This window comes from Sebastes umbrosus, chromosome 4 (assembly GCF_015220745.1).
Source record: "Sebastes umbrosus isolate fSebUmb1 chromosome 4, fSebUmb1.pri, whole genome shotgun sequence".
Taxonomy (NCBI): Eukaryota; Metazoa; Chordata; class Actinopteri; order Perciformes; family Sebastidae; genus Sebastes; species Sebastes umbrosus.
This window is the reverse complement of record NC_051272.1, coordinates 11,107,276-11,134,959: the sequence shown is the minus strand read 5'-3', so window position 1 is coordinate 11,134,959 and position 27,684 is coordinate 11,107,276. Positions and strand designations below refer to the sequence as shown.

Sequence of the window (27,684 nt, the reverse complement as noted above, 5' to 3'; positions counted from 1 at the left end):
CAACTCTGTAAATCAACCCAGGGTTTCTCAGTCTGGCTACGAGCGCGTTCACATGAAAGGGGCGGTGTCTGCAGCATGTGACCAATCACAGACATGGACAAGTCTACTGTCAGCAGAGCGGCACATTTTACAAACCAAGAGCAACCTGTAATATTAGACAAATGCAAAGAAGTTAAACACATAATCAGACTAAAATGAACACAGTTGAAGCTGCCAAATGCAGGAAGAACAGCTGGCAAAACCAAAAATTGCTATGTGCTATTGCTATATGTGAATGCGTAAATTAACAGACTTATTAATTTTAACGGAATACTCAAATGTCAGATATAGTCGTGTAGATGGGGCAGATATATATATATATAGCTTTCAAAACAGAACGAATGAACAGATAATCTACATTTTAGCCTTCATTATGCCCTTTGGTAATGTTGTGGCATCTACTGTATGACTAATTCAAACCTCTTTCAGCTGTGTCCCGGTCTCCGGTGGTGTGAAATGGACTTCAGAGCAAGTAAAAAAATGTATATATAAAAACATAATTCAAAGTGGTAAGCACCCACAGCATAAATCCAGCTGTCCTTCCTGCATTTGTCAGTTTAAACTGTGTTGTTTTCAGACTGGACTGTGACTTTAACTTCTCCGTATTTGTGTAATATTATTATACGATCTGCCCACCGAGCTTTTATACGAGTTGATCTCTTATCTGGAACATAACCTGCTCCGGTGAAGGTTAGGTGTTCAGCATCAGTTACCATGGCGATCTACCCCGATAAGAAGTTAACCACCTTCGTAGGACTGAAAACCCTGAAGTTACCTCGCTAACCACAAATCCTGCTTCGTAGTCCCGGCCTCAGGTGAACTAGTGAAACCCTACGGACATGTGATAACAGGTGGTTGCATATTTAAGCTACTGTCAGCAGGTCTGGTAATCAACACTGTGACAGAGCTCACGTTCCTCCTCCAGAAGAAGCCATCGGCTGCTGTTCATTCTTCAGCATGAAAAACAACTTTGGGAAATGACTGAAAACAGACTGTTGACACCAGTAATCCCCTTTAATTGCTTCAAGTCAGTAAATAATTGTACATAATGTATAATTAACTTTGTTGAGCATTAATTTCAGGGGAGCTGCATCAAGAGCTCACCTCAAACTGGCGAGTAAGTGTAAGGGTTTTTCATTATTATTATTATTATTTCTGTCTCTTGGGAACAGACGCAGTTAATATTCAGCCCACATAAATTAAATTTAGAAAAATAACATTTTGGATTTTTGAAGAAAAGAGGCTCTGTAGCAAAGGCATCATATTTTAACCAAAGACTAAATCATTATAAATAAAAACAATCAAATATCACCAAAATAATAATAATAATAAATAATTATTGACGGGTTTCATGTCATGTATGAAAATCCTGCTGACATTTGATTTATGCCAGATGTGTTACATTAGTCCATAATTACATTTGCCAATGACTCCCAAAACGACACATATGACCGTTGGAGAGTACCAATGTGGTTAACGTTGTGACTTGAAACAAAGCTACTTGGTTCGTAGAAGAAGGAGTGTATTTACACATCAGCTGAGTGAACTAACTTTTCCATCAAGCTGTAAGGAAAATATCCTGTGAAGGTCATTTTGAACTATACGTAAATGTGTTTTCCTATCAGCTGAAATATGTAGCTACGTGCCACAGAGACTTTCCTGATTAAACAACATCTTTACACCTTAGATGAGCACCGAGGTTTCCATCTTCCAACCAGTTATATTACAGTTCTGTACAGTTCCCAGTTTACATGAAAATGTTAGACGAACAGGAGATTAAAGCTGATTCTGTTTCAATGTTTAAATGTCAATCTAAAGTAATTACAAAGATGAAAAGCAACATTTCTGTGTGTATTCTTGCTGATCAGGTTGTGATTTCAGGGATGAAACCTGAATGATTCTGGTTGATGAGTTCATGTTGATGTTTGTTCAGGTGGAGCAGACAGTCGGCTGTTAAACATGTTTATTGACAGCCTGCTTTCTGTTCACTCTGTAAATAAATGCATTTTATTATACATCAGCCTCTGATGTGGATCTTTAAAGGGTATTTTTCAACTTGGACCCTGTTACATCATGTTTTTGTGTCTAAGCGACTAATGGGAACAACTATTTCTGAAACTGGTCCAGTGTTGAGGGAGAACGCTGTAAACGAGCTGCGAGGGCAAGAGAGCAGCGTCTGTGTAACGTTATGACCACTAAAAGGGCGATTTTCTTTTGTTTTGTTTTGTTTTTCAGTTCGAAAGCATGAAATATATCATGCAAGAGCTTTCCCGCCTGAGAGCCGTTTTATCATTTAATAGCTAGACAGGATATTCATTAGAGATAGATTTGTGGATATACAAGTAAATCTCAGAAATATACGAGAAAAAAACTTGAATATTCTATGAGAATAAAGTCCTAAATATACGAGAACAAACTCATAAAATTTACGAGAATAAACTTGAATATTTTCAGAGATTAAAGTCTTAGATTTATGAGAAAAAACCTTTTTATTTTAAAAGAAAATAACTCAGATATTCTCTGATGTTAAAGTCATAAATGTATGAGAAAAAACTCACAAAATTATGAGAAAAAACACTTACATATTCTCTGAGATTAAAGTCTTAGATTTACAAGAAAATAAATTTAATTTATGAGAAAAAAACTTGAATATTCTATGAGATTAAAGTCGTAACTGCAACGTCATTTTGACTTGTCAAAACTCTAATAATCAATATTATTCAATATCCCCTAATTCTATTTAGACCAGGCAAAACTCTAGTTTTAGATATCCATAATTACATTTTGACTAGTACGATTCAAACAACTTTTGCCATTCATGTGTTATTTAGGATAGTCAGAACTGAATTACAGATATCTCTAACTGTCGTTTTGACTTGTCTTATCTTGAATAAGGAGTCTGAGTAGTCACAATGTAATTACGACTAGTCAAAATGAAATTGTGGATATCTCTAATGTTAATTCCGGATAGTCAAGCTTAACTATTAAATGTTAAAACGGCTCGACATAGACGTACCGGGCTTCAGATGGAAGCCAAATCCTGGAAAAGAAAAATAAGTGATACTGTATGATCCTGATCTGAAACGAGTAAAGTCTGGGTTTGAACACAAGAACTGGTGAGTGATGAACAAGTCTCTTGTTTGTGTTTGAGGAGTTGTGGGAACCGAACCTGGATTAGGACTCGGCAATGAGACGCTGAAACAGACAAACGGACAGAAAAGCAGAGCAGCAGCAGATGTTCTGAGACTGTTGAGATAAAAAAGCCACAGAAAGCTGATTGGCCGAGAGACTCTGTCAATATTCTCCCTGTCTGTGTGAATAGAGAGTCATTCTCCAGATTGTTCTCTGGGGAAACTCGTTTCCTTTCCTCTTTTATTGCGCGTCATTTCTAATTTGGCCAGCTGTGGAGGCTGAGCCGAGGCAGAATGAGTCCCTCTGTTATTCACCCCACACTCAGCACAGCCAGCAGCTCCTACAGCAAAAAAGAAAAATGTCCACCCATTTTAAAAGGGGCAATCAGTGAGGATTTTACTGCTCCGTGGCTCAGACAGACTGGGATGTAATATATCTGCCGGGTTTCACCAGCTGCTCAGACTTCTGTCTGGCCTGAAGTTTGCTCTGGAAGCAAATTGCATGACAAACCCGAGACATTCGGAAAGCAAAAGGGTGAAAGCATCCCGTACTGCAGCAGGAGAGAGCTGCCAGACACACAGAGTTTAAAGCAGAAAAATAAAAACCTTTAATGGGCACTTAAGATGATTTTAACAAGACTAAAGCCCTGCTAGCACGCCCGAGAGACCGCAATATTCATTACACCCCCAATATGAAACTGTTGGATCGACAAGCTACTGAAGTTTGAGGAAAAAAAATTAACTCAGGGTCCACTTACTGGCTTTTTCTAGAGCTTTCAACCACGTCTCACAGTCTTCCTCATGGATGGAGTTTGATCTTATGTTATAATGTGACATCAGTCATGTGATAACAGGTGGTTGTAATAGTAAAACGCTTATATGTTCAAAGATACCACGGTGTATTAGGGCCATTGTCGGTAGAAAAAAAAACTTTTTTGATTAAAGTTGTAAATTTATGAGAACAGAACTGAAATATTCTCTGAGATTAAAGTGCTAAATTCACAAGAAAAACTCACAAATTTACAAGAAAAAGAAATCAAATATTCTCTGATATGAAAGTCCTAAATTTACTAGAAAAAAACTTGAATATCCACATTTTTTTCTCGTAAATTTCTGAGAATATCCAGGTTATTTTCTTGTAAAATAACAAGTTTTTTCTCGTTAATCTAAGACTTTAATCTCAGAAAATATTCAAGTTTTTTCTTGTAAATTTAGGACTTTTATCTCAGAGAATATTCACGTTTTTCTCTCGTAAATTTGTAAATTGTTTTTTTTTCTCATAAAGTATCACTTTAATCTCAGAGAATATCCAAGTTTTTTTCTCATATATTCTGAGTTTTTTTCACAAAATTTGACCCCCCTCCTTTTTGTCATACAAAGGTGGGTTATGGTTTTGCTGCATGACAACTGAGCAAACTATCCGATGAGGAAGGTAGTAAAGAAAGCCCCAGAAATAGCTAGTAAGTGACCTTTGAGTTAAAAGATTTAGCATTGTATTCAAGAATGAACTTTCACACTCAGTACTGAAGCCGTTCACCGGCACGGTTGTTTTTGTGAGAACTTTCCGGACTTGTAAATTCCTGTCTCATCATCTCAAAATCTCTGATAAACCTTAAAAATCATGGAGCTGATGATTAAACTGGACTTCCTGGCTTGTATTTTATTGTCTCATCGATAACTCTAGAGACACCAGCAGCTGTGTAATCCACAGACCTTACAGTGAAAACTTTTCATTGGAACTACTTTCTACAAATGAAATAGTCTCAAAGAAATATGGATTATCCAACATTGTGGCCGTTCCAGGTGAGTTATAAATTTGGATTTCGGATGCTCTGAGTTCCTTTCACCTCCATTGTGTTGAAGTTTCAGAATTGGCGTCTTCAAACGGTGGCACATAACCAAACTATCTGCCAGGTTCACAGGACCACTAGAGGTGAGTAAGACAATATGTTTGTGATCTGTCATTGTAGTTCTTTTACGGTTTGAGTTTCTCTCTCTCGGTCTGTTTGACTAAGAGAAACTGAGCAGCCTTTGAATGTTTGTCTGCACTGCTCCTCTGTTGACTCCTCTATGAGTTAAAGATATTCCCATGCTGCTTAATGCTTTGCTCTAAATCCCATTAGGGGACTGATGCTGCCCTCTAGTGAGGAGTTGAAGCGGTGCAGGGCAGGCAGGCTGCTTTTTAAATCAAATATATTTTATCATCACCGATTGTGCCTTTAAGAAAATGGTGAAAATGTGGAAAGGTACAATGTCTTCAGTTGCAGTGGGAAACATTTAAATGTGACCACCATCTGTGAGTTGTGTAACAAAATGATCATTATTCCTGCTCTGAATTACAAAAACAAACACAAAATTTGCAGATGATAAAGTCTGAGAAAAGTTTCAGAAATGTTTTTACTTTTCAAATTGCTTAATCATGTTTCGTGTAAGAGCACATTTGTACTGTTATTTAACATTTTTATTGCCAGATTTGAATCTCAAATTACAACATTTCATAAACACACAGACTTTGATGAGAGTTTTGATCCAACTTTCTTTGATGTTTTCATGCATTGATATACAGAAAACATTTATGATTCCAACTATTTGCTCAAATGAAGTTCAATTGTTATTTTAAGAGATAAAAAGGATTAAAAACAATATTTTTCTGAACTGACGATCCTTTTTCTAGATGCTATGATAGAAGAAAAACTTTAAAATAATAGAAACCCGTCAGGGACAGAGAGGCCAAAAGTTACAACAGTAATATCGAGTATAATAACTTTATTATTTGCTGTAAAACTTATTTGTATCTGGTTTCCTTTATCGGACAGGGCCTATCTTTAATTATTAAAGTTACTCCTAAGAATATGAGATCTTGTTAAAATAATTATCAGGTGATGGAGTGTCTCGTTTGTCTGAAAACCAAACCCCACTCATAAAACATTCATTTACCTGGGACCTAATATGATTATTAATAAGCACAAACATCAGATATGCGAGAAAAATATGTGTAACAACAATTTCTGTATTTTAATAACAATAACTATAATAAACTTTATTTTATAGAGTACTTTTAATACAAGAGATGTCGCTCAAAGTGCTTTGAAAAATAAAAATGTAACACATTTCTACAAGGGCAAAAAGAAAAAAAAAGACAGTAGATGATAAAATATATAAGTGAAAGTAAAAAAAAACAGAGACCATTAAGAATAATAAAATTAAGAGAAATACATTTATATATATATATATATATATTTTTAAAAAAACCCATTTACCGCTGTAGATGTAGATGATAAAATATATTATATATATACCATTAAGAATAATAAAAATGAGAGAAATATATATTTATAAATATTTTTTTAAAATATGCTTTTACAGCTGTAGATGATGAAATATAAGTGAAAGTTAAAACGTGACCATTAAGAATAATAAAAATTATATATATATATATATATATATATATATTTTTTTTTAAATACATTTACAGTTATAGATGTAGATAATAATATATATAATGAAAGTAAAAAAAGACTATTAAGAATAATAATTATAATTTAATAATAAAATATACTGTATATATATATATAAAATACATTTACAGTTGTAGATATATATATATATATATATGTATATATATATATATATATATTCAATACATTTACAGCTGTATCATTAACATCCCATTTAAATTAAATTGTAAATTGTAGATTTTTATTTATTTTTTGGTAAAACCAGATCTTTTTCCCAGATATCAGCAAATAAAAGTTCCTGAGTCGTGACATAACAGCTTCTGTGTCACGTGGACAGGTGTGTCAGGTTGCACCTGTTCTCACCTGTCTGCCCCTTTCTCTCTCTCTCTGGATGTTTCTGAGTGTCTGTCTGTGGATGTCAGGATGGGCAGCGGAGCGTCCGTCAGCGAAGGATCCCGGCCAGAGAGGCTGGAAGCCGGGGAACCTGAACCTGAACCTGAACCTAAACCTGAACCTGGACCTGGACCTGAACCTGGACCTGGACCCGACCGGCCCTCCACACCTGCTGGACGGAGCGACGACACCCTGCAGGTAAATGTCTATTTCATCTAATATGCAATCATGTGATAGTCTTGGTTGAATGTCAGTGACCTTCTCCTCCTCTAACATGTTGTGTTTTCAGGCAGATGAGGAGGAAAGGAAGCCTGAAAGTCACAGTGTGGAGATCCAGTCTTTAAAGAGTGAAGAGAGCAGCATGCAGACAAAGAGAGAGGAAGAAGAGGAAGAAGAAGATGAATACCAAGAAGAAGAAGAAGAGGAAGAAGAAACAACACAAACTGTCCTGAGTCCGGCTGTTACTGTGAGCAGCTTTTTAAAATATTCACTCAAACATCAATAATGTATCCGTCATGTTATCATTACATGACTGATTATATCACTATATCTATTACAACTGTCATGACAGTATCTCATCCAATATTAATGTATGTCACATCTTTATTATGAATATCACAAACAGAAATAATCCACTCATTCATTTATATATAAATGCAACATTCACATTGTTAAATACAGATTTACAAAATACAGAGAATTTAGCATTATTTTTAAATAGACTGTTCATACAGTATTAAAAAAAATGGTAAAAATGTAATATGTGAGCACATACTAAATTATATATCTCAACATTTTTTCTAATAAATATACAAAGTTTTTTAACAAAGTATTATTAATTATTTTTTTAATTATTCCAAAAATATAAATGAAAACAGCTGCATTTTTTTAAATAATTTTGATAGTGTTAAATACACAAGTTCAAACATGAAGCTCAAACATTTTTACTTATTTATTTATTTTTGCTAAATTTTTTTTTAAGTATTTTGGAAGCAATACATTTTCCAAAGTTTGTGGCAACCTTCTGAAAACTTGGATATTACATGATCGTCATGTGACCAACCACAGGATAAAATCTGATATCTCATATTATGTTTTTATATCTGTGTAAATTTCCCACTAGAACTCAGTGAAGGGTCTCCATACCGACCACATTTCCATAGGTGGTAGAAAGTTCAAGTGTTTGAATGAGGCATCAGCTTTATATTAATCAATATATTAATTCTAACCTGTTGTGTAAACTGTATTATCAGGAAACGGTTGCAGAAGGTGAAGAAGTGTCTCTGGATTTTGAGAGTTTCCTCCACAACAACGGGACGCTGTATAGCTGCTTCAACCATCATGAAAACAGAGTTTATGTCGACGAGTCGCAGGTAGGAACTATTTATCTGGAAATAAAACACCTACTATAGACTTAATTATTTAAAACTCTGTATTTTTATGACATTCATGGTGCCTATGTTGAGATCAGTTAAGGAAATACTAAGCACCGCCCACCAGCCGGAGCACAGCCAATAGGAACGCTCGCTCACTCTGAAATGACCTGTGATTGGTCAAAGTCTCCCGTTGTGGTGCAGAAGTCTAGTTTTCTTTCAGAGCACTTGAATTACAATATGCTGAAAGGTTATTATGGATTTGTTGCCCAGTGATGCCAAAGATATTCTGCCCACTGAAGCTTTGAGTGACTTTCACAAGATAACAATATAATTAAGTCATGATCTTGAGCTAAGGGGCCTTAAAATGTATCAGCATCAACAGCTGCTTTCGTCCTCTATAATCAACTGTTTTCTTCTTCCACCATATGCAGAGATATTTAGCTCAGCTTGCTTTGGACGAACAGCGCCATCTTCCTGTTTTGGTTCATAGAGATTTCCTTCCAAATTCACCTCCATAGCCTCACCATTGTTTACCATACAAGTCTCCAAATTCACATGGTTAAACTTTATAAAATCAGAATAAAACAAGAACCAACTTTAAGCACAAAAAAGGACCCTAAGTCATGTTTTAGGAAACTCTATGTTTTTTTCTGAATCCTGGTTTCTTTGTCTTATTTGTTGCTCTGTGTTCACCAGAACCTGCAGCCGTTTCCAAAGGAGTGGTACAGTCAGGGGCACTTCATCACCTCCAACAACGAGGTATGCCTGTGTATAATTAGATTCACTACGAATGCTATAAACTATAAACTATAAATAAACTCAGCTGCAGTATGAAGAACTGTGTTTTGTCCCTCAGGGCTCCGGTCAGCTGCAGACTCCGGCCAGCAGCCAGCCGGCGGTCCGAGAGGACGATCGCACCGGCAGCATCTACATCCAAGGAAAAGGAACCGTCATGACCTACATGTTTGAGGTGAGACAGGAGCTGTAGTCATGCATCCTCTGGTGTTTCTCTACAGTAGATCTACTTTTAGTTTTATAACATCCTGGTGTTTTCCAGGAGCGGGTGAATGTCTGCAGGTTCTGGGATCCTCAGGCGGGTGTGTGGCTGCTGCTGCCGCTGCAGTGGGAGGTAAACGTTGACTTCGTCAAAGCTCGAGTCCAACGAGTCATGGTGAGGAAGACTCTGATGCTGCTCATTCTAGGCTGTGACTGTAGAGCAGAAGGTGTATTCGGTGTGTTTGTGTTCCAGTCCACTCTACCAGGTCTGGTGGACCAGAAGGAGATCACTGCAGCACTCAGACAGTGTAACTACGACCCTGAAGAGGTCATCTCCGTCTACCTCGCCATGTTTGGAGAAATCCTCCTGCAGGCCTCTCAGAGCGGAGATCACAACTACACCGACCTCAACTCCTTCAGGTCTGCAGCAAACACACGATTAGCATTAAAACGCGTATTTCTCCTGTAAAGACTCATCACCAAACATGTGTTTAACCCAGCAGAGCCCTCCTGGAGCGGGACAGGGTCATCGAGGATCTGCGGCAGAAACTGCAGACCAAAGAGAAAGAGGTGGACAATCTCTTCCAGAGGAACAGCTACCTGGCGAGGGAAGTACGCTACCTCAGTGAAGTCGTTCAGCACCTGAACCAGAAGCTGGCGGAGCTTGAGGCCGACCAGCAGGAGGCACGAGAGAAGATCCGATCCCTCTCGAACCGCCGGGCTCCCGTTGTCCCACCTGTCAAAACCATCACCAAGCCGTCCGTGGAGCCCGACCAACTCCGCCAGGTGAGCCGGCTCACCCGCGAGCTGAACGTCTCCAACAAGCAGCTTCACTCCACAGTCAGCCAGGCGCTGACCGACATGAAGAACCAGCTGGAGCAGCTGAAGGGCGCCGTGGGGACGGTGGCCCAGGTGGAGCAGGAGGCAGCCGGGGAGGTGGAGGAGCTGCGGTCCCTTTACAGGAAGGAGGCGGTGGAGAGGAAGAGCCTGTACAACAAGCTGCTGGAGCTGCAGGGAAACATCCGGGTGTTCTGTCGCTGCAGGATGAGCTCGGCCTCCGGATGCTGTCTGGAGAAAACCGACGACCAGGAAATGGTGGTCGTCCAGAAGGGAAGCAGGAAGAAGTTCCACTTCGACAAAGTCTACGCTCAGAGCAGCACACAGGTAACGACTCACCTCGACCTCTTCAACCCTTCTGAACCCACTGGTCCATCAGTACAAGCAAAGCCTGTTTATATGAAGACTGGATGGATTGCTCTGATATTCAGTACGCACATTCATGTTCCCCTCAGGATGCACTGTAGTAACTTTGGTGATCCTTTGACTTTTCATTCAGCGCCACCTTCAGGTCAACATGTTAATGTGTCCAATACTTTGGTTTTCTGACCAAATACCTGCAGAGCTGATGACATTCCCATGAGCCTCAGCTGGACGGTATTTTGTGCTAATTAACTAATACACAGCAGAAAAAGAAGACCCTCATTGAAGCGGACTGTTTGCTTAATCTGACAAGTATAATGTAGCCTATTTATGTAAATGTTGACGGCACGTTGTGCTATTGCATTTTGAGATTATTTTCGAAATATTGAAATTTATCAGCAAGTGTTATAGCACATCTGGCCAAGTGGTTTTATCCATGTTACTGAAAGAGGGATTTAATCCTGACAGGTTAAATTAGCATTTAACCTTTTGTTTTGCGTATGATCACATCACCTTTGTTTCCACATGAGGGAAGGACAAGACACAGAAGTGAAAATACCGCGCGCTACTTGATGAATTAATTTTTTTAAAAAGTGGATTAAAATATTCGTATAAATGCAGTGGTTAAATACAAGTTCACAAATTCTTGAATTAAAGTTCAGAAACAGACACTGTGAACAGGCTTCCTAGTCTATAAAGGCCAACTGTGGTTCATGATTTATTTTCATGGATAACAACATTTTTCCCACCACCCTCTGAATCTTTCACAAATCGTACCATGGAGACGTTCATGTTTTCACATTTTCACATCGGCCACCATCGTTCTATTAAACACTTGGCACACAGGAGAAGTTTCAGCTGGTGCAACCTCCCCACTAGATGTCGCCAGACCCTACACACTTCTCCTTTAAATAACATAAAGCTTACTGTTAAATTTTATTCCTGTTCACTGTTAAATACCGGAGCGATGTTGTTAATTTGCCTGTAGGGAAGGCCAGCAGTTAGCCTTAACGATCTGTTGGCCTCAACGAGCTGCAGATCTTAACGAGCTGCAGATCTTAACGAGCTCTGGGCCTTCAGAGAGCAGCAGTCCTTCAGCTACTAAAACGTCTCATAATGTTTGATTTAAACATTCATTAAAGAGACAAGGGGAATCTCTTTCAAAGGAAATCAGTGTTTTCAGTATAACACCAGAGAAAAAGTGCAGCAACATTTCAAATTAAAGCTTAAATACACTCTGAAGATCATCAACATCAGCCCTTCTAGTTTATTTTGTTATTTAAGATTAGAGTTTTGGAAGACACATAAAGCAGCAACAGCTTTTCCTTTTCAGAAATGTTTACTTATTTCAAATGAATGTCATCTTCATGTCGTCCTCCGTGCTTCCTTACTGCAGGAGGAGGTGTTTGCAGGAACTCTGCCGGTGATAACTTCCTGTGTGGACGGCTATAACGTCTGCATACTGGCGTACGGACAAACGGGCTCGGGGAAGACGTACACCATGATGGGCAGCAAGGAAAACCCTGGAGTCAACATCAGGTCAGAGCTACTCAGAGTTTTCACAGTGAGAGTTAACTGAAAGAAACTGGAGGTGTGACTCCTGATTTAAAGAAAACATACCATGTTTTTAAAAATTTACACTGATACTTTTTTGGACAAAGGACACACATAAACATCAGGTTTTGTTTTCCACCATGTTGCACTGATGAGGAAACTATGGAGTTATAGGAGTGCCATAAAAAAGAATACATCTGTAAAAAAAAAAGAAAAGTGGAAATATAAGTAAATAAATAAATGTTGAAATATAAAGACAAATAACAAAATCTAAAATAATAATTATAAGCATTTTCATTTATTTTTTCCATTTATTTGTTCATTTATTATATTATTTTAAATATATATATATTCAATTTTTGCATATAAATAACTCTATTTTCTCTGTATATTTACAAACAAATATTTATTTTTATATAATGTAATTTATTTATTTTTATCACTTTGCTTTTCCTTCCTTTGTTTCTCTTTATATTTCCACATTTATTTTCTTATTCTTTTACAGATGTATTCTTTTTTTATGTCACTCCTATGACTCCATAGAGGTGCCATTAAAAATAATATATCTGTAAAAGAACATAAATGTGGAAATATAAAGACAAATAACAAAATATAAAATAATAATTATAAGCAATTTCATTTATTTTTTCATTTACTTCATTTATTATATTATTTTGAAATACATGTTTATTATACCCCCGTGACAATGTGATCCTTCCTTTATTTCTCTTTATATTTCCATATTTATTTTCATATTCTTTTCCAGATTTATTCTTTTTTATGGCACTCCTATGACTCCATAGCTTTCAGTTTATACACCCACTTCATAATTTAATGCAGTTATACAACAGTTTTGTGTTTCTGGAAATTCGGGAAAATGTACAGTGGACATTTTTATTTTTAATTTTTTTAAACACAGGTGTAACTAATGTGGTTTATACCGGTGTCAGCTCCAGGGTCCTGTTGTGTTGTGTTGAGACTTACTGACACGGCCAAACGAAACAGAGCCATTCCAAATGTCATTGGTTACACCTGTATTTTCCTGCGGTGACAAGCACCGATTATAAACAGCTGAGGTGAGTTAATCGAGGGTACGCTTGAGAAGTTCAGTGGGTTTTTACAGAATAAAATCTGGAAGCTTGCGTCGTCCAAACACATTTAAACCCCTCTGCTGATTGTTATCTCCCTGCCTGGAACAATGAACTGCTGTCAGGGACCAAATGAGACTAATTGCGTCTCATTATGTGATGTGTCACCTGACAACACTTCATCAATACGTGATGAGGCAGCGAAGCAACAGCTCAGCGCTGACACTCAGAGTCAGTTTACACACAGAGAGGTTGAGTTTCCAGCAACACAAAGCTCTGCTCATCAGCGTCTCCTGTTACCTCGAGTCTGCTCACACACCGGCAGTATAACATGTGTGTGTTTCCTCAGGTCTATACGAGAACTTCTACGCATCTGTGCAGGAAAAGAGAAGATCTCCTACACTCTGAAGGTTTGACTTTTTATGTAGTCACAGTGGATTTTCATGTGGAGCTCTGAAAACCAAATAAATGTTGAAGAAAATGAACCAAGTTTGGGGAGAAAAAAATCTAAAATGTTCTCTCAGCTCACTGTTGATGATCTGGCTTGGCTTATCAATAATATAAAATATAAGTTTGTTATTTGTGGGTCTTTTAATGAAGAATGCTTGTTCAAATTTGTCCAAACGTCCAGAGGATTTACAAACAAAAGACACCATAGTCTCCTACATTAGCCACATTCCATTAACTTATATTTATTTATTTATATTTCATTATTTTTGTGCAGCTTTTAATTTTAAGCTTTTAATTTCTATGCACTTAAAAGTAGAACAAATATATTTTTTTCTCTGGTCAGAACGTGGACTTCGCCAAACAAACAAATGTACTTTTGCTCATTTTCAGATCTCGATGTTGGAGATTTACAACGACAGTCTAAACGACCTTTTGATCAAAAGCCCCGGCGCTGCTCTGGACATCAGAGTCCAGGGGAAGTCGGTGTCGGTCCCAGGACTGACCCAGATCCAGGTGCAGACCGAGGCCGACATCCTCAACGTCATGGAGACGGGTGAAAAGAACCGAAAGATCGCCTCGACCAAGATGAACATTCAGAGGTGCTGCTCTACTTCCAACATAGTGATGTGACGAAGCACAGAATGATGTTATTATGACTGACGTGGTGTGTTGTGTCCTTCCTCCTCAGCTCCCGGTCTCACCTGGTGGTGGCGCTGCAGGTGGAGGGCTCAGACGAAGTGTCGGGACTGACGTCTCGCGGCACGCTGACCTTGTGCGACCTCGCTGGATCTGAGCGGATCTCCAAGACCGAAGCTGAGGGTCAGAGGCTGGTGGAGGCGGCCGCCATCAATAAATCACTGACAGCACTGGGACAGGTACGCCGACCCACTGAGGACTCACCTGGTCTGGTTCCAGCTCAGTTCTTACACCACTGATCCAATTAAACACTGTAGTGTCACTTTCAGGTTAAACTTGTAAACATTCCCTAGATAATGATGCAGGTAGTCCTAATAAATTTCATTGTGAGCTGCATACAGAAAGGTTGACAGGCATGTGGTCAAAATGATATGAGGAGTGGCTTTAATACAGCGCCCTCACCAGGTACAGCAAGTATTGATAAACAGAACAAACCATTCAGATTTCCTCCTGAGAACTGAATAAGTGTTTCTGAGTGAGGTCAAAGGTCACCGTTTGTCCTTCAGGTGTTCAGTGCTCTGAAGTGTAACGCCCTCCACATCCCGTTCAGGAACTCTAAACTCACCCACCTCCTGCAGCCCTGCCTCAGTGGAGACGCTAAGGTAAACCTCACCTCACACTGAAGTCTTCCTTTACCTCAGACCAACCTTTAAGAAGTTGTTGGAAATGTTGGAATGAATGTGTTCTTTTTTGACAGTTCTCACGTCTGTTTTTTAACTTAAACATCTGTCTCCTCTGGTTCCTCTGCAGTGCTGCGTGTTTGTGAATGTCAGTCCAGACACGAAGAACGAGGCGGAAACACTGAGCACGCTGCAGTTCGGTTCCACCATACGGCAGGTCGCGCTCGGAAAAGCAACGCAGAACATCGTGCCGGCTAAAAACAACAAGACAGTCAAGTAGACGGAGAGCGGGTGTTAGACAACATTTATTCAACAGAAACAGCTGGAAGATGCTTTTTGTTCTTGTGAGAGACACCTACTTTCATGCAGTGCTGGTTATAGTTTCTGAATTTACAATAGAATTTTTACTTTAAGTAATAAATTTAACATCTACGTCTTAACGTCTAAATGTATCTCTGTTGCTTGAATGGAAATTCGTAGCAAGTAAATGTTGAAATGCAGCTTCTGAAAAGGCTTCTGATTGCTTTTAAAGTGCATGTTCCGGGTGCATGATTGGGTTAATTACTTGTTTTTCACAGAGCGGTTTAAGTGCTGAAAAGAAAGATACCGTGTTGTCCACATGTATGTAAGTGCAAAGACATCTCCGCAGGTTTTGCACAGCTGTGGTGCACACAGGACACTTAGTCTGATGAAGACTTGTCCAAAAACGAAGAAGTCCGACCATCCCGACATTAAAAACCGTCCATCGTCCATCGTCTAGCTGCAGGAGCTTCTGTTCTTCAGCAGCTGGTTGAGGACGCTGCTCTGTTTTAGCGCTCTGAGGTTGGAGATGTCCTCTGCGATAACCGGGACGTCCTCGCTGCCGTGACTTGCCTCGTCCCTTTCACCGTCGTCGCTGTCAGATAGCGTACACAGGAGGGCGTCGTTCTCGTATGTGGGGAAGTAATACCTGAGGAGAGATGGAGGTCAGCGGTTTACTTAAATACACTTCTAGGCTTTTGCTCGGCTTTTTTTCCAGAGTCGCTGCGTGTCTTAGCAAGGCAAAAGCAAATTGTTAGCCTCAGTGGCTTCTAGACGCCGACAGTAGCGTCCAAGTTGCCGTTGCTTAGCAGCGGTGTTCTCACGACTTAACCACTTGAACGCCAATAATATCACGACTTCCCATGTCGTAACCACAAGCTCTCACTACTGAACTACAGTTCCCATAATGCTTTGGCCCGGGAAGTGTCGTGGAGAGAAAACTGTGGTATATCAGACCAGAACCAAAAACATAAAGCTTATATTGTAGAATTTTCAACAGTGGCGCCTCGTAGTGGTAGCATCACACCTAACCATGCTGGAAGGACGTCCTCCCTCACTGGCTTCCCACCCACCTACACCGTCACCACCAAGCTGCAGGTACGGCTGAACACCAACATGAACATATACCATAACATAATAAACATCTACAGCTGCTGAACTTACTGTGGTTGGTTCCAGGTCGACATGTCTGGCAGCTTCATCACATGACCTTCAGCCACGATGTGACGGAGGACGTCGTCTCTGGAGTCAAACTTCTCCTGGCAGCCGTAGCAGCGGCTCTGGTGGATCTGCCGCCGGATGAAGTTCACCAGTTTGACCTGCTGGTAGAAGCGGAGGTCTGAGGGAGGACACGGCAGAGCGGGATGTTAACGTGAGCACGCATACTCAGTATTCACACAACATGTTATAACAAACACTAAAATACATTATTATTACCACTGTTTCAAGTTTTTCTTTCTATCTTATGGACGTAATATGGCCTACTGCTATTTTCAAATCGCAGGATGAGGAGGAAATAGCAATATGTGACATGTCAATACGTGAGCATGCATACTCACATTCACATGTTTTTTTTAATCATGCTTTTTATTGTTTCCTTAAGAAAAAAGACAACAACCTAAACCACAACACATAAAATAATATGAACATTTAACAGATACTAACTGTAAATTGAAAAACAAACTATTAAAAAACAAAGGAGAGAAAATAATAATATAAAATATATAAATAAAAATTATGAAATAAAAAACAGAATAAATTAAATTTTAAAATGTTTGAATAAAAATAAATAAATGCATAATAATGGTAATAATAAATAAATATAATACATAATGGTAATAATAAATACTAGAATACATAATAATGGTAATAATACATAAATATAAATGAATTAAATAAATTCACACACCAGATTCCCTGTGGTCTAGCCACCCACATAGGAAAGATACAGAGTACATACTGTCTTATTCACACAACATGTTAAACAAACACTAAAGTACGTTTCCTTTAATCATGGTGATGATCATCATGTTAAAGATGATGCACTTTGATGTTGGTATTTGTTTTCTAATGTGGTTTTACTCACTGAGTTCAGTCCTCAGACTATGGAGGTCAAAGCCATGAGACTCCTAAAAAAAAAAAAGGAGGAACAATAATCAATTACAATTAAAAGTCTTTATCAAATAATCAAATAATTGATAATAGAAAGACAACTTTGTTAGTCTTAGATCTTTACCACTGGTGAGGGGGAAATTGTAAAGAGGAACACTCAATAATTTAATCTAGACTCGTCAGGCCCCTGAATCTCTCTCTGTGTCACAAAGGAATCATTTCAGGTACATTAAGTATCTGAAACTATCTGAAAGGTTTGTTGCTGTACCTTCATGTGTGTGTAGATCTGGTCCATCGTCTCTGACTGGTGATCACAGAACAGACACACAGCAGAGACTGGATGAGCCTGCCAGTCCGACCAATCACTGTGGAGAACACAGAGACGTCAGACTAAAATAAAAAGGACTAATACAAGGTCTATTTGAGATGTGACTGGAACAATAAGTCAGGTCACTCTAAGCTTCCTCAGAGGAGATGAATGAAGCTGAAGCCGTCCTCAGAAAGTCAGTAAAACCCTTCTGGTTCCTACTTACTCATCTCCGTCGTCTACCAGCTCCCGGTCATCCTCACTCTGCACCTCCTCCCAGGTCTTCCCCAGCTCCTGACCGGAGGACAGACGGAGACATTTCAAGATCACACAATGAAGAGAAAACAACACCTCCCAAAGTATAGCTAGTGCTCAAACAACTCTATTAGATTAAATCTGACCATCCATTTATTGTCATATTAATTGTCAAGCAGAAACATTTTCTGGTTCCAGCTCCTGAAATGTGAGGATTTACTGTTTTATATCACCGGAGACACTTTTGGACGGTTGGTCAGAGAAAACAAAGCCATTTGAAAGCCGGGTTTCCCCTGACTTTTCTTCTAGCACAACCGTCAGGTCAGTATTTAGTTATGCTGCCAGTCCCTCTTGTTTTTGTCAATATTATTATTCTTCCTGGGAAATCTGCCTTCCCATGCATGAAAATGAACCAAACTTTGCACGTAGGTCCAGTCCAATGCTAAACTTCCTCAGCTGGCTTTGTGGGCCAATAGTCCTGATGGTGGCGCTACAGCAAATGGCTAAAGTTAAAAAAAATTCATAACAAATCAGGCGTGCGTACTAGCACTTTGCAACTTCCACCTAAATGTAGGCCAAATGAGCAGAAATGTTCATATGCTTCAACATTATGAAGTCCATCACTCTGTTTTTCTCTGCTGCATCTTCAGACTGTCCTCCACAAACCATCCAGACAGATTTTTAAATTATCAAAAATTGAGCCCACAGTGCATCAAACAGACAAAACTCAGTGTGTTGGAGTTTTACCAGGTAGTTGATGACGTAGAAGCGGTCGTAGATGCTATTGTTGGCGTTGATGCGGCGGTGAGCTTTCTTCCTCATGTGATCCTTCAGCGTGGTTTTATCCCTGAAGGTTTTCTCACAGTACAAACACCGCAGACTGAAAGGAGGACACAAAATAAAATAATAAAGTACATGAATAAATTATAAATTAATTAATTATTATTATTATTATTATTATTATTATTAATAATAATAATAAATACATATGAAAAATAATTAAAAAAACTAAAACTTAAATTAAATAATAAAGTAAAATAATAATTAAAATAATAAAGAAATCCATAAATAACAATATGAATAATACAAAATACATAAATAAAAACAACAATAACAAATAAACAACATAACAATAATAAACAAATGAATAATAAAATGTAAATAAAGTACAAAAGTATTTCTGATTGTGAAACAGTTAACTGGGACTAAAGGTCGTCAGGTTGAACACATTCTTATGGTTTGTGCGAGTACATGGTGAGAATAAAGGGACAGAAAAGGCAGAAAGACAGATGTGTATGTGCTGTGTTGTTGGTTTTATCTGTATATCTGACCTCAGTATCATAATAAAGACGGAGACATACTGTCGTCACTGTGTCAGCTCTTACCTGTCCAGTTTGCTCTGCAGAGTGTCCAGAAACTGGTTGCAGTAGACGATATTGTCCGGTAGTCCGATGCTGAAGGAATGTTCTCTGGCCATGTGGTTCAGCAGCGACGACCTGGAAACATGATGGTGGGAGTAATTCATTTTATTTTTATGAAACTGTATATTAATGAGTCGTTTTTAAAGATTGACGTCTTCAGTAGTAACCAATGGGGTTGACGCAGAGAGCCACAGACATTGTTGGTTTATGAAATTGCTGCAACAACTTATGAGACACAATAAAGCATGGGGATGACCATCATATATTATGACTATAACAACTTCTCACACAGTGCTGAGCTGCATCACAAGTTAATCTTCAGGCTCCCAGCTTTCAGATGATGTACACCACTTCTATGTGACATCTACTGTTGACCTGCTATCTCCCCCTACAGATCCCTGTACCCCCTTACGAAAGACAAAAACGGGTCTATTGTGGGTCTCAGAGGGTTAATAAAAACAGAAAACACTGGTGAAAAAATATCAGCATCTCGCGTTTACACTTACTCGTGAGGACAATAGAAGAAGTTAAATAATTAAATTTATGTCCTCAATAATGACAAGAAATAGAATATGTGCTGCTTCTAACTTGTTAAAAGTGTATGATGATTGGTTCCCCAGCATTAATACAGTATTTACTGATCTTTCTAACATTCAGGACCAGCTGATGGAAACACATTTGATGGACCTGTTTCCGGTGAACTCGTCGCTGCAGAACATGCAGAGACGATGGAAGCTGCTGTCGTCTCTCTCCTGCTGCTGCTGCTCCAGCACCTCCTCCTGTGGGAGAGCAACACTGTCAGAGACACACCACAGAAGAAGAAGAACGGCACCGCCACTTTGGGCTCGTCCAAAACCAAAAGTATAAAGAGAGTAAAGTCAAATCTGTCTGCAGCATATTGATTCATGTCAGTAAATCCCAAACTGACTCAAGAGATGTTGGATTTGATGTCGGATCCTCACCAGTCGTTTCTGCTGCAGGTTCTCCCTGAGGACTCGGTCCTCTGGAAGGACGTCACACATCAGGAAGTAGTCCTCCTGCTTCTCTGTAACATCAAGTGGTTATAGGAGGACAAGCTTTAAATATTTACTTTGTTTAACAGCTTTTTCTTCAAGATGAAGTCAAAGTTGGGGCTGCAACAAATGATTATTTTCATTAGCAATTCATCGTTTAGTGACAAATGTCCATCCCAGTGTCCACGCTGATGTCTTTAAATGTTAACCAAATATATTCAGTTTAATATGATATAAAACAGAGAAAAGAAGGAAATCTCCATGTATGAGAGGCTGACAACTGGCATAGCCCTAATAAATCTAGATATTTAAACGTACCAGTCTAAAGCTGATTTTCAGTGAGTGCTTCAATTTTAAAATAATGAGCTTATTGCTGTGTGTCACAATCATATCAGAGTTTCTATTGGCCCTAAGCTAACACGGGTTGGGTGGGAGTAATGGACATAATGTTCTTGTTTTATTGGTGCAAATGGTCCCCATCTGGAGATATGCACTTTTAAATGATGCAGCACAATTTTATGATTTATAGCTAATTATTTTGCAGACCCCACTTTGAGAATCACTGCACTACTGTATGGGACTCACCTGTGTGTTTCAGAAGAGGCACTGTGAGTCTTAACATGTTTAACATGAACTTACCGACGGGGCCGGTGGAGTTCGTCTTGATCACGCTGCAGAAATCTGTGACCGGCTGCTCCAAGAATCTGCCCTTCCAGTACAACATGTACCTGACGGAGGACAGGGAACGCATCAGAACAGGAGAAGCACCGCTCACTGGCAACATCATGGAGGAACAGATTGTAGTCATAAAAGAGGAACTCCACCGACTTTAGTTAAGTAAAGCTAGGTTAGTCCTGCTAATTCTGTGAAAACAGTTACACGAAATCTTCCGTGGCTTGAGTTATGTGGACATTTAACAGGTAATGAGGGTCAAAAACAGTCAGATGCACAGGAGGAATGAGGATGACAGCAAACACACTCAGTTTCACAGTTCATATGGGAACCTGACTGTTGTTTTAAGTGAACCTGCAGGTTTCTTACTTTGGGAGGTCTGCGATGAGTTTGACGTCGGCGATGACCAGCTTGTGCTCCAGCAGCAGGTGTTTGAGGAGGACGTCTTTCAGCTGCAGGGGGACGGACTCGGGACAGAACAGACACACCAGCAGCTCTTCACCGACACTATGCAGACTGGGAGCACTGGTGCCATCAGCTGGCTGCTCTGGAAAACACAGCGCCTCCAGTATGCTGTCCTGACCTGAGGGAAGGAGACGAGTCCAGGTTAGCTAACAACAACACATTAGTCCAACCCAGTGTGCCTCCAGGAATACATGCATACGTAGAACATATTATCCAATCATTTGGTTTGTTTTATCGGAGAGGAAACTTGGTTGGGGGTGTAAAAAAATTTATTTTATCTATAAGATGCAAATCCAAATATTCAAATCTCTTTTTCTTGTATAAGGTTCATGTCTTTCCTCTAGAGCGAGCTGGGTATACATCCTCAATCCTTTTTGCTACCAACCTTAATGTGTATGTAGCACTGAGTATAAAAAGACTGTTAAGTACAGAAGTTTAGTTGCTTATTTCTTCATCAGACGGTTTCTTTCTGTTTCTAACAACAAAGTTCTTGTGAGGTTGCTTGTGTTTACACAATAATTGTCTTTTGCCTCTTTTGTTCAGAGAAAAAAAAAATATTTTACACAAAAACATTCATATTTCTCAAAACTAGGAAATCGAAAATAATGTGTTTCATCACTTTAAGTATACTCAACAAATTACGATTCGATAGATAGATAGATGGATAGATAAATATACAGTACTCCAATATTTTACTTGAGTAAAGTAGTAATACTACAGTGTAGAAATACTCTGTTACAAGTAAAAGTCCTAAATGATTTAGTAAAACTACTCATTATGCAGAATGGCCCGTTTCAGAATAATATATATTATATTATTGTAATTACTGATGCATTAATGTGTTCATCATTTTAATGTTGCAGCTGGTATAGGTTGAGCTCATTTTAATGTTTTTATATGCTGCTGGTAGTTTAATCTATAATAACACATGGGCATTTATTAGTTGATTATATTTTGTGTTATTATTTCTAAATATGCAAAGTGACTACAGCTGTCAGATGAATGTATAGTGGAGTCAAGAGTACAATATTTACCTCTGAGATGTAGTGGAGTAGAAGAAGAAAGTATCATGAAATGGAAATACTCAAGTTAAGTAGAAGTAGGTAAAAATTGTACTTAAGTAAATGTACTTAGTTATTTTCGACCACTGGAAAAGTAGTAATACTACATTGTAGAAATACTCTGTTACAAGTAAAAGTCCTGCATTCAAAATATTACTCCAGTGAAAGTACAAAAGTATTTAGTAAAAACTACTCAATATGCAGAATGATATTATATTGTAGTTAATGATGCATTAATGTGTTCATCACTTTAATGTTGCAGCTGGTAAAGGTGGAGCTCATTTTAATGTTTTTATATACTGCTGGTAGTTTAATCTATAATAACACAGCATTTATTAGTTCATGATAATTGGTGTTATTATTTCTAAATATGCAAAGTGACTACAGCTGTCAGATGAATGTAGTGGAGTAGAAGTAGAAAGTAACATAAAATAGAAATACATAAGTAAAGTAGAAGTACCTCAAAATTGTACTTAAGTAAATGTACTTAGTTACTTTCGACCACTGGAAAAGTAGTAATACTACAGTGTAGTAATACTCTGTTACAAGTAAAAGTCCTGCATTCAAAATATTACTCCAGTAAAAGTACAAAAGTATTTAACTACTCAATATGCAGAATGATATTATATTGTAGTTAATGATGCATTAATGTGTTCATCACTTTAATGTTGCAGCTGGTAAAGGTGGAGCTCATTTTAATGTTTTTATATACTGCTGGTAGTTTAATCTATAATAATACAGTATTTATTAGTTCATGATAATTGGTGTTATTATTTCTAAATATGCAAAGTGACTACAGCTGTCAGATGAATGTAGTGGAGTAGAAGTAGAAAGTAACATAAAATAGAAATACTTAAGTAAAGTAGAAGTACCTCAAAATTGTACTTAAGTAAATGTACTTAGTTATTTTCGACCACTGGAAAAGTAGTAATACTACAGTGTAGAAATACTCTGTTACAAGTAAAAGTCCTGCATTCAAAATCTTACTCCAGTAAAAGTCCAAAAGTATTTAGTAAAAACTACTCAATATGCAGAATGATATTATATTGTAGTTATTGATGCATTAATGTGTTCATCACTTTAATGTTGCAGCTGGTAAAGGTGGAGCTCATTTTAATGACTTTATATACTGCTGGTTGTTTAACCTATAATAACACAGTATTTATTAGTTCATGATAATTGGTGTTATTATTTCTAAATATGCAAAGTGACTACAGCTGTCAGATGAATGTAGTGGAGTAGAAGTAGAAAGTAACATAAAACAGAAATACTTAAGTAAAGTAGAAGTACCTCAAAATTGTACTTAAGTAAATGTACTTAGTTACTTTCCACCACTGGAGCTGGAAAAGCTTTCAGTGAAGAACCAGTGTGTTATCCTCTTTATTGAAATCAAAAACAGGTTGTATGACTGATCACAGTTAATTGCTTGTTTTAGAGTAACCAGCCAGCAGGTCAGTTCTTCACTTTAAAGCTTTAAAACAGTTTGTTTATATGCAGAGAGAACATGCTGGTTAGCCTGTCAGCACAGCCGGATAGCTGCTGACTGGTTCAGCTTCTTTACAAGCCGCAGAGCTGAACCTTTCTCAGCAGAGTTCAGTCTGACGGACTCTGAGTTTCATCTTAAAGCTGAATAATCTGTTTATAGCACAAAACAGCGTCTTTAAATGCACCGACACGTCTACGACATCAACTCACCATCTCTGCTCCGGCTGCAGGCGGCCATCTCTGCTGTCACGTGATCAAAACAGAGGCTGACGGACCAATCAGAGGGCTGGGAAATGTTTGCATGCTGCGTTCAAAGTCTCCAGGTAAACAGAAACACGATACGGTGCATTTACTTCTTCTTCTTCTTCTTCTTTGGTGTTTATTGGTGGTTGGCAAACCAGCTTATAGATGCATTACCGTCACCTACTGGGCTACTGGAGTGTGGAGCAGTAGATTGGCAGGAAAATAAATAATAATAATAATAATAATAATAATAATAATAATAATAATAATAGAAAATATAATAATAATAAAAATAATTAAAAAATAATAAAAATTAATAATTATTAATAATAATGAAAATAATAATAATAATAATAATAATAAAATACGGTGCATTTAAGTGTCTTAAAACACTTAAAAACTCGCGAGTTTGCGATTGAATTGAGCTGAGCTGATTTAATAACAGTTAAAATAGAAACATTTATACATCGGTGGTTATAATAAGCCTACAAAATATTATTGAATAATTCTTTTCAGGTTAAAGCTATTTATTTTGTTATTAATTTCCATGTATTAAATTAATAGTGATCATAGAAGAAGAGATAAAGATGAATAGATGAGTTAGAGAAGAGCTTTTGCACTTTGAGGACAGTTGAAATGTAGTTTGTCTAAAAGGGGCTGTGGCTTATTTTATTTTATTTTATTTTATTGTGTGAAATTAAGATAAATCACCTCTATACTCAGATCCTTACACGATGACTGCCCTCTAAACTTGTGCAACCACTGTTTTGTAAATTACTATAAATTAACCTTGAATTTAACCTTGAAATGAGCAATTAATCTTTCATGTACAACAAATTGAAACACAGTAATCAGAAATGTTTGGCTTCCTGGGAGTCTGTGAACATTGGCCCATTTTACACAGCTGGTAATCAGTCTTGATAAAGAGATTTTATTTGTAAAACTGTGAAGTTTCTCTGAGTACCATTTATGTGTTCTAGTTAGTGACCACTAGGTGTCACAAACAGCCCAGTCCTCTTCATCCTCCTGCAGTCAGTCTGACTAGTTTTTCCTCACTTGTTGCTCTTTTTTCTCTTTTTTTGCATTTCAAGTAGTTCACTAAAATGTCAGATAGAAAAGAAATAATAGGCTACTACAAGAAACCCATGGCAACTTCAACAATACTAATACTGTTAATAGCAGTCATTTTCTCCAAAATTGAGTATTCAAAAATAAAATAAAACGAGTTGTGGAAAGTAACTTTACTCAAGTATTGTAGTTATTTACATTTTTTAAGGTATTTGTAGCCTACTTTACTTGAATACTTCCATTTATAATTCTACTCTACTACATACACAGCTACAGTAACTACCTTGCATATTATTAGTTAATATAAACCCTCAATGCATCTGCATAATGTGTACTTTTACTCGTGATACTTTCAGGATCTTTTCCTTGTAATAATTATGTCTTTTTACTAAGATAAGAGATAAGATATTCCTTTATTAGTCCCATAATAATAATAATAATAATAATAATATTAATAGACAACCAATAAAACAATATTTAATATTTACAATATTTTTTAATTTTTTTAAATGAACAATTTATTTAAAAAAATGTGAACGACAACTAATAAAGAAACATAGAATATATCAAGAAAAACGCTTGTAAATCCTTGATGCATCTGCATGAGAAGTACCTTTACTTGTGGTACTTTAAGCATATTTTCCTTGTTATAATTATGTACTTTTACTAACACAGGATTTTTACTTGTAATGGAGTATTTTCACAATTAGGTGCTTCAATTTTTACTGAAGTAAAGGATGTGTTCTAAATAAAAAATATTATTAATAATATCATAATCATAATAGATAACCAATAACACAATATTTAATATTTACAATATTTATTTATTTTTAAAATAAACAATTGATTAAAAAAATGGGACTGTCAACAAATAAAGGAATATAGAATACATCAAGAAAAATCGATAATAAAAGCAAGACTGAAAATTCAGTTTAACATGTTTATCTAATCCCCCAAAACATAAGAGAGCAGATACATGGAGAGGTTTGTTCCATTAGCGCGCTGATTAAAATGACATGAAACCCTTTAAATCCACTGAAGTCCTTCCTTGAACCCTCTCTCTCTCTCTCTCTCTCTCTCTCTCTCTCTGTGGAGGCGGTGCTCTCTCGGCCTCCCTGAGGTTGTTCGTTGTGCTCCAGCAGGCCGCTCAGGTGAGTTCAGGTGCTGCATTATTCACACGGAGCTCAGCGGCTCTAATTAAACCCTGGAGAGAAGCAAAGGAAGGCAGCCACAGACAGACGCAGCCGGGATATGATGTGGATTTCTGATTTAGACCACAACTCCCAGATGAGCCACAGCAATCTTCAGCTCCTAACAGGCGTCACACTGTAGCTCCAGCAGCATCCCATATGAACAGAGTCACTGCGACTACATGCTTTCAAATGAAACAGGAGCATGTTTGGGAATCTGCCTCGGGTTCTGACGGCGTACAGATTGAAACTCGGGTTGTTAAAATACCTCAAACTGAGGGTCTTTGGTGGTTTTCTACATCAGTGATTCTCAAAGTGGGGTCCGGGGACCCCCAGGGGTCCGTGGCACTTTGCCAGGGGGTCCTTGAAAAGTTTTCAGATTCATTCATTTAAATTATCATGATGTCATTTTCTTACAGTAGTACAATACTTGAGTACATGTACTGAGTTACAGTCCACCAGTGGATATGAGAGGTGACAGCCCTGATGTAGTGTAGTAGAGTTGATGTTCATTTATTACTATTTCAGTGTATCCTAGTTCAGGAGACTGACAGAGAGATAGAGAGCAGAAGAATAAGAGCCCTCTTGGCTATAGGCTGACATTGACCCATGTGGGCGACTCTGCCCACATAATGACATCTTTTGAGGTTCCCCGGTTCTAAACAGGAGGAACACCATAGGTGCTGAGCAGGCAGTTGCTATGCAACAATTCGTCGCCGGCAGCATCCAGGTTGGACCTGAGTGGAGAGCAGCAGTCAGGCGGAGGAGGTGGTTTCAATGTGCGTTGTGAAAAGCCGGAGGTTCAGCAGCATATCTGCAGCTTCCCGGTAGGCGAGCTGTCACTAGATTTGATTATTTGAAAGCTTAATGGGGGGAAGTGGGCCACTGCAGCAGCAGCAGCGACGTGAAGTACAGTACAGATATATGAAAGAAGAACAGGATGTAAATACAGTGGAAACAAACAAATCTGGGTTAGATAAACAAATCAAACTGACACTAATTTGAAGTGTACCACTGAACAGGCTTGATGTAAGACAGCAGCAGTGGTGTCAGAGACAGGGGAAACGCAAAGTGAAATCTGGAAACGTGGA

The 27,684-nt window shown here is 38.0% G+C and overlaps 2 protein-coding genes across 2 annotated transcripts; one reads left to right on the top strand and one right to left on the bottom strand.

The window, feature by feature from the left end:
- The first annotated feature begins 7,007 nt into the window (after positions 1-7,007).
- Positions 7,008-15,319, top strand: LOC119486287 (kinesin-like protein KIN-14E). Its single transcript, XM_037766315.1, has 14 exons — positions 7,008-7,219; positions 7,311-7,487; positions 8,275-8,394; positions 9,094-9,156; positions 9,254-9,367; positions 9,455-9,568; positions 9,647-9,813; positions 9,897-10,557; positions 11,990-12,132; positions 13,585-13,645; positions 14,076-14,284; positions 14,374-14,560; positions 14,888-14,983; positions 15,132-15,319. Exons 1-14 carry the CDS (start codon positions 7,052-7,054, stop codon positions 15,279-15,281), a joined length of 2,430 nt encoding a protein of 809 aa, XP_037622243.1. The 5' UTR covers positions 7,008-7,051; the 3' UTR covers positions 15,282-15,319.
- On the bottom strand, positions 15,289-24,436 carry znf277 (zinc finger protein 277). Its single transcript, XM_037766377.1, has 12 exons — positions 24,303-24,436; positions 21,451-21,664; positions 21,049-21,137; positions 20,359-20,441; positions 20,084-20,175; positions 19,361-19,471; positions 18,723-18,855; positions 17,947-18,014; positions 17,682-17,778; positions 17,388-17,430; positions 16,466-16,640; positions 15,289-15,950 (listed from the first exon to the last, which is right to left on the bottom strand). Exons 1-12 carry the CDS (start codon positions 24,328-24,330, stop codon positions 15,758-15,760), a joined length of 1,326 nt encoding a protein of 441 aa, XP_037622305.1. The 5' UTR covers positions 24,331-24,436; the 3' UTR covers positions 15,289-15,757.
- Positions 24,437-27,684: the final 3,248 nt, after the last annotated feature.

Coding starts and splice junctions, on each gene's coding strand:
- LOC119486287 (XM_037766315.1), top strand. CDS start 7,052: ATGGGCAGCGGAGCGTCCGTCAGCGAAGGATCCCGGCCAGAGAGGCTG. Junction 9,157..9,253: donor TCATCACCTCCAACAACGAG/GTATGCCTGTGT, acceptor TTTGTCCCTCAG/GGCTCCGGTCAGCTGCAGAC. Junction 14,561..14,887: donor CACTGACAGCACTGGGACAG/GTACGCCGACCC, acceptor TTTGTCCTTCAG/GTGTTCAGTGCTCTGAAGTG.
- znf277 (XM_037766377.1), bottom strand. CDS start 24,330: ATGGCCGCCTGCAGCCGGAGCAGAGATG. Junction 16,641..17,387: donor TAGTCTGAGGACTGAACTCA/GTGAGTAAAACC, acceptor GTCCTCCCTCAG/ACCTCCGCTTCTACCAGCAG. Junction 15,951..16,465: donor TCGACCTGGAACCAACCACA/GTAAGTTCAGCA, acceptor ATCTCTCCTCAG/GTATTACTTCCCCACATACG.